The 13,797-nt window shown below is 27.0% G+C and overlaps 1 protein-coding gene across 1 annotated transcript in view; it reads right to left on the reverse strand.

The window, feature by feature from the left end:
* Positions 1-13,797, reverse strand: part of LOC113384455 (myosin-VIIa-like) — an 81,048-nt gene that overhangs the window by 41,807 nt on the left and 25,444 nt on the right. Inside the window, 1 exon segment of the mRNA XM_026622167.1 lies at positions 10,219-10,391. Within this exon segment, the coding sequence (XP_026477952.1) occupies positions 10,219-10,391 (173 nt within the window).

The raw sequence follows: 13,797 nt of genomic DNA on the forward strand, positions 1-13,797 counted from the left end.
TATGGCAAGACCATGCTACGCTCCGACTTCCACACATCATGCTACTGAAGCATGCTGAATACTCTCAAAATGTCATGTATTTGCTGTTCATTCAGGCGTTTTACACAAACTGCAACGTCACTCGTATGTTATGGAGCTGTATCGGAAACACACTGTTATCTAACATCGTTTTTTTTTATATTTGTGCGATTTCTAGGTTAGGTTTTCTATATGACAACCTGAGAAATTCGCCTTGTCTTTCCATAACATTTTTCTGTTATGCAGCAGAATCGATCTCTCAGTTTATTTTCTAATAACTAAAAAAACGAAAGTGAGATTATGCTGCTTAAAAGATGGCAAAGTCATTGATCAAAGTGGACTACAGAATGAAGTTATTTAGTTCTAATAAAAAATGTTTAATTTTTTAACAAAATTCCGCACTCAGTTGCCTAATAGGTTGTTAACACGTTAACACTGATTAATTTATCAATAAATTTAATCAAACTAATTTATATATTGATAATGAATATAATGAGCTATAACAAATATATAACCAGCGTTTTGTTTATATTTTATAGTCTATATAAAATAAATACAAGCTAATTAAGAATGAGAACATTCGATAACTTCTCAAATTAGATGTTTATGTTTTCGCCAGAAAATCCAATTAGCTAATTGTTACTTGACGTTGTAAATTGATCTGAAAAGTTTGAAACCAAAATTTAAAAAAGGATGTTTGTGTATGTAAGCCAAAACTTAACCAGATGCAACGAATTCAAAAGTTTAAAAGCAATTCGATAAAACTCAACAAGTTTAATTAGTTTTTGCGGCTATCTGTCGAGCCCTTTCCTTAAAATTAGCAGAAAAGTTTCAGAAAGAAAATCTACTTTCATCCATGTTTTAGCCAAAAATTCTGAACCCGTTTTTAATACTTTAAAAACTATACGAAAGATATTGACAGGGAATTGTGCTGATTTTGGTGAAGATTGGATCGGTTAAATCATTTTTTGGCGACTTTTGTAATTTTTTTTATTAAGCTAGAGTTAATGTTCTAATAATTATATGTAATATAATACTCAGTACAGTGTACATTGAAAAAGATTAATTTACTTTAACAAAACAATTATTCAACAAGCTATCTAAGCTGAAACCAACTTGGCAAACAATTGGAAAAACTCTCGAAGCACTTGTATACAGACATTAATAAAGTGTATTTTATATTTCAATAATAACTATCTATAGTTCATTGAGCGGCCTGATGTCAAGCAGTAGTGACATCAGTTTTTGCTTGAAAATATAGATAGCAATTTGTTTCCAAGTGAAAATAGCCATCACCCGTCATTGCTGCATTAATAAAAAAAACATTGTTGCATTAATGAAAAATCAGTATTACAGAAATTGTAATAATCAAATTGATATATAGTAAGTTTTTCATCACAACAGCACAAATATTAAACTGCTATTACCCCCAATTGAATAAAATATTTACCAATGATCCCCTATTACATGCACTTTTATGAATTAAGGGTGTCGCATAAATGGTCGGCGGGAACATGTGCGTGTATTTTTCGACCTACATATGACCTATAGGGTAGGTAACCTATACTTTCGCAATGGTGATAAAAAAATACAATTAAGTCATATACTTATATGAGAGCATTATCGTGCGAAGTCTATGGTATATTATATTAATTCAATTAGTAAAGAATTTTAATTTGTCGCATTTTTAAGATGTTGACACCTTATTTATGTGATATAAATACATATAACGCTTTTTTTTAAGAATAAATTTTCGTAAAGTCGACTATAACACATCACAAAAATTAATTCTTGGCATATATTTTCATACGAAGACATTAAGAAGAGAAGTAGATAGTCGCATGCCAAAAAAAACACCTGTCCCAGGTGGTTTTATGAAGCAGGTTTTATCACTGTTCTTGTATTGAACGTTTTTATGGGCTTGTTCTAAAAGTGTGATGACGTAAAACAAAATCAAAGTTAATTTATTTAAATAATATTCAAATAATATTTAAATAATATATAACTTATAAATATTTACCGTTTATATTTAAAGGATCACAGGATAACGTTTTAAAACATTTATACCTTTTAACAGCCTAATTACTGAATGTCTTGAACGTAACTGTTAGAAACAGATTGTAATTTGTTTGATAATATAAAAAATAATAGTAACAAGATCTTGCAGTTGCTAAGATTAATTTAAAAGTCTTGATTACAGTAGTATTGTTGCACTTAGAAAATTTATAGTATGGGAAGATTTTTAATTTATAAAACAAAACAATAATAAGCTTTTAAAAATCTAGTGTGTTACATTACGTTTAAATAAGAATTTTCATAATAACAATGTTCCAAGATGCAATTTGAAGGGTATTTTTTGTTGTTAAAGTAATCGTGACAGTTTAGAAGTTTTCCAACTAAATGACAATAAACTTCTGAACTATTCACACAAATTTGAATAAACTTCTTAACCAAACACCGCATTTGAATTATTTTGCTCATATTAAAAAAAATCATTCTAATTTGAAGAAATGGGTGACCAATTGCGTGCACCATCAGTATTGGAACTCTGAATATATACAAAGTTAATAATATGATCTTAATACGTATTAACCTAAATTCTTAGCACCTTTTGCATTTGAATTTATCTTTTCAGATTTCAATACATGTAATATTGTCTAATGTATAAATCAACAATATTATAATCATGAATTTATTAAATAATTAAATATTTATTCGAAATATTATATATACATATAGCATCTTGCAATCAATTGAAATTAATTACAGACAAAGTGTAATCAAAGTATGAGGATGATTACTACATTTTATTGTTTTTTTATTCCTATTTTCAAGTTGTTAAATCGTTGTTAGCGTAGAATTAATTAATCAAAAATAAAATAATAACACTAAAAATGTATATTCAAGACATGAAAAAAACAAAGAACAATTTTACTATAAAGCAAAAATTAGAAGTATAGTACGCAAATAAATTCTGATGCCTATATATATACATTTATTTGTGTAAATCATCGCGTATAGCACATAAAATATTTCTCTACTCCCAGTTCTGTACATTTTCGTACATATGCAGGAAATAGACATGATGTCTTCATGTAGTATTTCCGCAAAAATCATTTATATCTTATCTCGACAATATGTTGAATCACTTTAATCAGCACGCAAACATAAACTGTCTACAAAGTGTAAATTATTTCCAGCTGAGTGAGAGGACAGAATTTTTGCGAATATTTCACAAATTTTTATTTGTTATTAAATCATATTTAATAAGAAATGGAATAAATCAAATGAAATGTCTGAGCAATCAAGGAAATGTTAAATAAATTTAAATTAAATAAATATTGCATTTGTTTTAAGTAATAAAGATAATAATAAAAACAACTTTCCACATATGTATTTAAAAAAAATAATGTCAATACGGGATAATAAGTCCATTAAAATTTTTTGTTAAGTAATTTCATTCTTTGAATGTTTCAATGGCATCAAATGTAGAATACAAAATTTCAAATCATTTTTGGTTAGTAGATCTAAAAAGACGCGACTTAAAATTTCATTCTCCTAAATTATGACTCTAGCGTTCATTGTTTGTAAAGCATAAAATGTAAACCATTGAAAGGTGTGAAATAAAATGATATATCAATGTATTTTAAAAATCATATTATAAAGTTATGTAATTAAATAAGTAAAATTAAATGTAGATAAATAAATGTACTATTGAAAAAAAGGCACTCAAAAGATACTATTATAGTAGTTTACATTCTAAAGACATTTTCTCTTAATTAATATATAGCGTTCTGGTAATGGTGAATGAGATCCAATCATTTCGCTTATAAATCAGATAAACCGTTTTATTACAAGAAATAAGTTTATATGCATTTCATAACATAAGTAATTGAAATCTCCACAATGATCCTGTATTTTAATTTAAAAACAAAACAAACTTTACAAGCCTCAGAATACATTGTAAAATTTCTAGTGTATTTCTATAAGCGGATCTAACCTATGGAATGTTCCAAAATCAATTAAGTTGTAATGACATTGTGAACATCCAATTTCATTTTGGAAAAGCAAAACATCAATTAAAATTATAAATATTTCAACAACTTACAATGACCTTATATGTTCAAAAACCTTAAATCAGTGGTTTCTGAACTGTGGGGAGCGCCCCCTCAGGTGGGTGCCAGGCTATTCTAAAGGGGGCTCGTACATCTGTTTCCAGAATACTATTTTTGAAAATAACCCAACATTTTTTAAATGACAATAAAAATGAACAAAAATAATTAGTTTTTTTTTCATATCTTTACATAATATTGCATATTAATTTGTAATCTGATAATATCAGTTGAGTATTTATGAAATTAAACTGTTGAACAAAACGAGCCACAAGAATTTTTTTCATTAGAGCCACTGCCTTAAATGTTTTCTAATAAAAAAAAATAAGATTTAAAATGTTTACTATTGATTTAAATTGAATTGAGTTTAAATTGAAGTCAAATTCAAGAAAATTTATACAAGAAAGATGAATTATTATTTATAACAATCACTGCCATTTTAATACTATCTACTTTTAGCAATAGAAATTATTAGTTTTCTTCATCAACATGAAAAATACCAGGAATTATTATTGACATTACCGCAAATTTATTATTATCTAAATTTATTGTTTGTGGGTTTTGTGACATTTTTTACACATAATTAATATTATTTAGATTTAAAGTAATAGTTATGTTAATTTATTATATTTTAATAATTGTTTCGTTATCTGCAAATGAAGATATTATTTATGTTGTAGATTCATAGAATGTATTTCTTTATATTAAAAGTAATAAAAAATCTTATACAATAAAACAAACCGCAAATATTACACAATAATATTGTTATATTTCACAGTAAATAGATACGGAAATTTTTCACACATTACTGTTTATTGATTATATAAAATGAATAACAAATTTCACTTAACTTGTTATACGAAGTTGAAGGCTAGTTTTGTTAAAGTTGAGTCTCAATTGAAATAAAGTTATGAATTGCTATACTAAGCTGTAGCTCAATTATTGAGACCTATAGCTTAACAAACCATAACTTTATATCAATTTCAATAGCCTTCATTTATAATATGAAAGCAATGATTTCATTCTTGTTATCACCATGTAATTTAAATACGAATTGGCCTTGTAAGTCTCCAATATTTCAAGTTATTCGGCTGCTTGTCAGAAATTCGTATCCTCGTAAATTGACACACAATATCTTATTTGCGTCAACGAAAACTTTTGATACTTTCACTTGCGCGTGCTGGGTGACTCAACGAAAGTGATTTCTTCTTACTAATATTTCCGGAAATTGATAATATTATGTATATGTCATTTGAAACTTAATATATTTAAAAAATGAATTAACGGATTATGACAATTTAAGAAAGTTTTCGTTCATGTGTATTAGCATAAATATCAGTATCTCAAATAACAGCTTTTTCTTTACCTTTCTGATAGACAAAATAAGATTGACATCGAGAAGTTTTCATGTTTCCATCATATTTAACATTTTTCAAAATTTTGCTATTTTACAAGTATTCCAGTTCTACAAAATGCCATTGAATATTGAGAATTAGAAAATAAGAAATTGTGAAGGATTTTAAAGAAACTTTTTTTTTTATAATATTGTACTATAAAATACTGTAAAAAAATAAGAAATATATGATATGACTTATCAAAAACCTTCATACCAAGATCAGCCTCTAAGTAAAACTTTTTGTTAACTTCTCTAATTTAAATTCATAAGGTTATTGAATGAACTTCTGTTCTTCGTTTTAATTTAATTTAATTTAGTATAGAATCATATTATATTTTTAAAGTGCTTCAGAAGCTACTCTGTAAACTATCAGAAAGTGTGTATGAACCGTTATAAAAAATGAAACTTGAAGTCAAAAAACTGGACCCCATCCTATATTGGAAGTTCAAAAAATCGTTAATAACCGTTAATAAATAAAAATTTAAAATTTTTTCCAAAAGTTCTTGAACTGATTTTACAGAATTATTCGACAGAAAATAATAATATATAATTATGATACAGTGTAAAATCACAATTTCATTTACAATAAATAGGTATTTGCTCTGCTAGCTTTTAAAGTAGAAGTTAAAACATATTAGAATAATGTTTGCAGTGAATTTACTTCAACTTGGATCAATAATTTCAAAGTATCCGAAGCTTTTTGTCGTTGGTTTTCAACACCCCAGAAAACTATTGATCGAAAATGTCGTTGTCTTTAACACTGACAAATTAAACTCAAGCTCCCCTATACTCAAAATTTTCATCAAAATATAACGCAATAAACACGTGTTGAAATATGTAATAAATGTATTGTAAATGTGTAATAAAATTCTAATGAGCAATTATTTATTTATTCATAATGCAACGTGGATATGTGATAACAAGATTTTTGATCTCTAGTTTTCCGTGCTGCCACCACAAATAGATTTCAGCTTAACAGACAAACTGAACTCAAAGTAGAAATTTTTAATCATACAATATTATGCAAATAATCAGAGTTATAGATAGAATTCTCAGAATTTATAAGACTAAACTAAACATAAATAAAAATGACTCAAAGGTAAAAAGCAAATTGTAGGAAGTTCCTACAATTTGCTTTTTTCCAGGAACTGCTCCAATAAGCAAATGACCCTGGAATGCAATTTTTAACATATAGTCTAGAGGAGAGTTTCTTTTGAAAGATATATCAAGCAAATAAATCATTAGAAGGGTGAGAGTAATTTTTTGAGTGTTCCTATCCTTCTAGTGACACCCACTACAAAAAGATTCTTGAAGTAAAAGTAACATTTAAATGCATTTTTTTTTGTTGGAATTGTACATACTAACACCATGTCAGTCATATGTGTATGACGTTAAGAAGATCTATATAAACTATGTTTGACATATCTAGTAGAAAGAGAAAAAAAGTTTTAATATAAGGCCATGTCAGTCAAATATGTGTGACATAAAAAATACTATTCCTCTAGGAATTTTGGCAATTTTTTTTTCTTTGATACATTAATACAATGTATATGTTTAACTAAATTATCTAATGTCAAGTTTAACTAAATTATCTAATGAATATACCTATGTGAATTTTTAAGTGAGTTAAGGTATACTGTCCTATGGAATAATTATAAAGCTCGATTTTAACACATTTTATTCTATAACACAAAAATAGAGAATTTAAAATGTTACCAAATTTAAACAATTATTTATTTTTCTCCGTAAGCTTTTGACACAAATTGATAAATTATTTGGTTGAATTTTCGCAAATTTAAATACTATTTAATTCTTCCTTAAATCTAGAATGTGTTTGAGCTCTACAGTAACAATGCATTATTTAAAACCGTAAAACGTCCTTTTTTCTAGAAATAAGTGCTGAAAAAAATTGTAATAACCGATCAATATTCTTCTATATCATCACTTACCAATAATTAAGAGTATTACTCAAGTAATACTAAATTAGTTCGCGTTCACAATAATTTTAATAAATTTGTTGAGATCGCTGTTGAAAAAAGAATTTTAGTTCACTCTATGCATAGCAATTTATGTGTGAAATATATACGTGTTACAAGTTTATAACAGCAATAAAATCCCAAGTTCTGCTAAAGAAATGTTAGTACAAAATTTTTATTTAATCCGTAAATTAGTACCTAAAGTCCATATGCTTTGAAAAAGATAATCATCCAACAGATTGAGAATTCTGTTGGAACAAGTCTTTTACTTTGTCTCTTTTCAGAGAACAACATACTTCCATTGATAGCGGCGCTTTTATATATTGATTGCTGAGATAAGCGATTGTAAATCTAACTCCGGCACAAATGTTCTTGAACTTGCACAAATCGCAGACTTTCTCTACAATATTTTATTATAATCGCATAACATATAAACCCGTAATATTATCTCACATAATTTTTAATAGACATGGTCCTGTTGTAATTTCTTAACGTGTTTGGTGAGAAATACTTAACACTTATAATTAGTTGTCCCTATTTTTATCCCTCAAAACTGAAAAGATATATGAAGAACATTGTTTAAAAATTCAAAATCTAATATCTTGAAGTTTTCTAATATTTTTGTTTCTAAAATATAAAAAATGATAACTCAAACATTTTTGGTCAGAAGTTTTCAAGTAATAGTTGCAAGCTTTTATAATATTTTATAATACATGTATACATTTCTGTATAGGTTATTTATAGTATATTTACCGAATAAATCAATGGTAAATTCACAAATTATACAACAGGTATGTAAGTTGCAGATGTATCAAATTAAATCTTATTGAAATGGATTAGAATACTAAAAACCAATTGTAATAAAATATTTTTTTTTAATTTTGTGAAGTTTTATGTTTTAGATACATTTAAAAATAATTTATTTTATGTATTAAACTATTTATTAACGAGATTTATATGAATTTTGCGGCATCCGAGTGAAAAGGGTTAAATATAATTTTAAAATAACTGTAATATTATAGTACCAAGTTTTTGCAGATTAAGATTATTAAATGCTTTATGAATAAGATCACGAGAAACGAGCAAATCTTGAACAAAGCTACCAATCAAGTTTTAAACTATTGTCAGAATGATATACATCCTAAATGCATAAATTCTTTTTTATTATTCTAATGAATTTCAGAAGGAAGAGAAATCCCTTAGATATAGCAAATTATTAAATCTCTATGTAATAGAGACTTTTTATTACTTTACTGTATCAATTTTCAAATTTAAGATGACTACTACTAGGTCAAGTTTTAAACTATTGTCAGAATGATATACATCCTAAATGCATAAATTCTTTTTTATTATTCTAATGAATTTCAGAAGGAAGAGAAATCCCTTAGATATAGCAAATTATTAAATCTCTATGTAATAGAGACTTTTTATTACTTTACTGTATCAATTTTCAAATTTAAGATGACTACTACTAGGTCAAGTTTTAAACTATTATCAGAATGATATACATCCTAAATGCATAAATTCTTTTTTATCATTCTAATGGATTTCAGGAGGAAGAGAAATCCCTTAGATATAGCAAATTATTAAATCTCTATGTAATAGAGACTTTTTATTACTTTACTGTATCAATTTTCAAATTTAAGATGACTACTACTAGGTCAAGTTTTAAACTATTGTCAGAATGATATACATCCTAAATGCATAAATTCTTTTTTATCATTCTAATGAATTTCAGGAGGAAGAGAAATCCCTTAGATATAGCAAATTATTAAATCTCTATGTAATAGAGACTTTTTATTACTTTACTGTATCAATTTTCAAATTTAAGATGACTACTACTAGGTCAAGTTTTAAACTATTATCAGATTGATATACATCCTATATGCATAAATTCTTTTTTATCATTCTAATGAATTTCAGGAGGAAGAGAAATCCCTTAGATATAGCAAATTATTAAATCTCTATGTAATAGAGACTTTTTATTACTTTACTGTATCAATTTTCAAATTTAAGATGACTACTACTAGGTCAAGTTTTAAACTATTGTCAGAATGATATACATCCTAAATGCATAAATTCTTTTTTATCATTCTAATGAATTTCAGGAGGAAGAGAAATCCCTTAGATATAGCAAATTATTAAATCTCTATGTAATAGAGACTTTTTATTACTTTACTGTATCAATTTTCAAATTTAAGATGACTACTACTAGGTCAAGTTTTAAACTATTGTCAGAATGATATACATCCTAAATGCATAAATTCTTTTTTATTATTCTAATGAATTTCAGGAGGAAGAGAAATCCCTTAGATATACCAAATTATTAAATCTCTATGTAATAGAGACTTTTTATTACTTTACTGTATCAATTTTCAAATTTAAGATGACTACTACTAGACAGCGTTTTGAAATCTTATATATAGAAATTTGTCCCCAAAATTAACTACTAAGGCTGATTGTAATTATATAGAAATAAAAAAAAATATTTTAATGATTGCATGCATACAATTTTTCTTTTGAATTTGAAAATAGTTTTACCTTTCATTCATATAATCATCAATCAACCCAGTTTGGAAAGCTTCGTCGAAATCGACCAATCGTTAGACAAATTTAAAATAAATTCCGTTTTATAGCTCTATATTTATCATACATGTCGCTAATTCTATTACTAATTATATCATATTACCGATTCCAATTAAAATGAAAAGGATACATATACTTTGTCTCGGCAATATCGAAGCCTGAGATTGTTATTGATGGCCTCCTCGTCTATTCCGGACAAATGTATCATGTCGGCCACCGAGTCGTCCCTCTGCCCGTAGACAGGGCCGCGCCTCGGCGAACCGGATACCCCATTCTGGAGACCAGGGCCGAGCTTTGCGGTGCCTGAAATTAAATATACATTAGAAATTAAATATATACTAAAAAGGTATACGAAGAAAGTATTCCAAATTTCGAAGAGTTAAATATGAGTATTAATTTAGACGAGGAATAATTTTATTAACAAACTGGTTTTAGAAGGCAACCCAACGTTTGGCCGATCTATTTTTGCAGCAATGCCATATAATGCCGAAATTTTAGTTGGAAACATTTCTGTCTATATTTTCAGGAGAAAACATATTATACTACTGCTTGATATTAGGGTGACGAGATGGGTATCAGAACTGAAACTTCTGATTGAAGCCCTGACAGCTCCATCCACTGAACCATGGGAGCCAAATAAGAAATGTAATAATAGAAAAAGCGAGTGGTTTGTGGCATCGTATTATATATATAATTATTGCAACTTCACCTAATTAAGTGTTTTAATCGCTTTGAAGTTTATTTAAAAACTTTGAAAAAAAAATAGATTTTAATACATACTATCGAAAAAGCCGAAGACTAATTTATATGAAAGAAATAAGTGAACTTATAAGTAATAAGTGAAACTACAAATCTTGATATAATATAAATCTTGACTCAAATAAATGTAAGTAATTTTAATTGGAAACTTTATCTAAACTTATCAAATTTCTATAAAATTCCGATAATTTGATGTGTATATGTCCAATGATTAATAATTATAATATTGACCGCAAAATGTATTTTTTCAATTTTTTCTCTGGATCTTAAAAACTGCTGGATCTGCCTTCCCAAAGATTGAATCAATATTTCATTACTTCAATACAAGTAAAATGTTTTTTGAAACAAATCGGACGCTCAGTTCTCCCAACAACTGAATTGCTATTTTTTTTAACTTTTTTGTCCCGTAAAACGGAATGTTTTTTGAATCATTCAAATCGGTTGATCCGTGTCTCTGAATCGTCGACAAAAATTTGTATCTGCACATTTCATACATGTATATACACACATCCATTTTTTCTATGTATATCAAAATGTTTTGCTTAATAACAATACTAATGCATATGCTATAAATATAAATAATAAACAATGTATTTTTCCTTTTTGAAGACATTAATACAAATAAAAATAAATATTTTATAATTAGCTAGCTCAATAAGCACAATGTATATAGAAAATTCTACAATATAGCAGGGTCTATAATTATCCTCATTGTGTGATTCCTCGAAATTGTATATACCTCATCAATTGTTCAGTTATTTATTTATTGTATATACAAATTCATTTCGTATTTGAAGACAAATAATATAATCAGAGAGTTATTAATAGCTTATAAGTTAAAAAAAAATACATGTCAAATGTTATTAGAGAAAGAGGACGTATTTGAATAATCAAAAGTTAATGCAAATACATGTTAGCTAAGACAAGAGTTTATTTCATCATATCGCCGATGCATTTTGTATGATATATAGAATAAATTCTTTTTTTCCATAGAAATTATAATTATTGTCACACATTTATATTTACTATACTAACTTGAAATACTGCCAATGGGTAGTATTTTAAAAACTTATTTAATAACTAATCACAACAAGTTTAGATGGAAATAAAAAAAAAATCCATAGAAATTTTATTTTTATATTATTATATTAGATAATAAAATTATTAAATATGGATGGATCAATCCTTGAATTACTATCTGAAAATACGACGTAAGGAGAAGTTTCAGCCCAATAGCTTATACGGTATAAGGTTCTAAGGTTAAAATATGAGAAAAAATATTTAGCAGTCGATGCTTCAGAAAACTGTATCTATTATTTCAAGTGCGAATAATAGAGGTCAATGCTTATATAATCAGTGCAACTGAACTTTGATTCTCAGGTTTATTTAAATAGTTCAATAACTGCGAATGTGAATATAACTATATAAACTTATATATAGTCCTTCAACATTCTGACAACTTCTTTGTAGAACCTATAACATGCACTAAATTGGCCAATTGACGAGAACACAAAAAACATGTATAATGTGCAGAAAAAATTATGCGGTTTTGGTCCAGATGTTATGAAACCCTGACAACACCTGTTTTTTTCAATATAACAGATATTAGGAAACAAATGTTTTATATTTATAATAGTGTTGGTTAATGTCACAGATCGGAACTTAATACAAATTTATCTATCTTCAGCCTTTTTTATAAATCATCAGTAAAAAAAATTAATTATTTTCAATACAGTTAACCAGAACATCACAATCTAATAACAGACGATTAATGTTGTTCATCCTTAAGCATAAAATAATTTAAAAAAATGAGATAAGAAATGGATTGATTTGTGTAAGTTCAAGTATTACGTAAGCAGATTTATTAAAATTATTTACCTCCCCCCTCCCCTTTGACAACAAAAGTAAGCAAAAGTTCTTACCCAAAATAAGCAAAATAAGCAAATTAATAACCCCCCGCCCCCCTATAGTAATTACGTAATACTTGAATGGCCCCTAAGTAGCATTTTGAGTCATTTTATCTAAAACTCTTCATTTACATTTTATCTAAAGTTATCTAGAACTCTTCAAACTTTATTTCATCACGAATTAAAATCGTTTTGCTTTTATTAATATTATAAAAATGTTCTGAGCAATCCGCTTCCCATTTAATACCTTTTGAACAGGATCAAAATTTTGTTTGCATTTAGAAATAAATGTTGGCGTTGATTTTTGTTATTAAGTATTTGCTAATTACCATCATCTTCGACAATTAATATAGATTATCCAATATATTTTTCTAAACAATTTACTTAACTTGTTTATTATTAATATAGAAATCATTAAAAATCATTCTCGATATATCAAAATCTACTGCACTGTTGAGGATATCGATGCGATATTTAAATCGACAAGCAATTCCATGTTTATATGATCTTGATATTTGTTCTAAATTGAAATCATGGCTAATATATCCATGTTCCATTGTTTTATATTCACTTTTTATTTTTTTTTAACAATACTACTTATATCGCTTAGGCTAATTATGCTGATATTTCTCATGAAAAAAACTACAAGTAGTATACAAAACGCAGATACATTTGCCGTGGGAGTTTTTTTCAGTGCTCGTTAATTTCTTAACATATCAAACTGGTGGACTGAAAAGTTTTCCTGCAAGACAAGTAGTGAGGCCGCTAGTAAGCCCTTATTATAATATATAAATGTCACATTGGTCAGTTGTAATAATAAAATGATTTTTAGTTTACAAAATTGCATAATTAAAGTATGTATTCAATATAGCCTTAGTGGCAACATATTCGCCTTGCTTGCCAGAGGTACTCGAATCGAGTCCTGGTTGGGACAGAATAATACTAACAATGTTATAATATAACATAAGAAATTATAGACTCATAATGTAGAGCAAAATTTAATTTTATTAGTGTTAGCATATATTGAGGATACTAAGGAGCCA

The sequence above is a fragment of the Ctenocephalides felis genome, unplaced genomic scaffold (genome assembly GCF_003426905.1).
Source record: "Ctenocephalides felis isolate EL2017-DRISC unplaced genomic scaffold, ASM342690v1 CF-g0.4_SCAFFOLD_03571, whole genome shotgun sequence".
Taxonomy (NCBI): domain Eukaryota; kingdom Metazoa; phylum Arthropoda; class Insecta; order Siphonaptera; family Pulicidae; genus Ctenocephalides; species Ctenocephalides felis.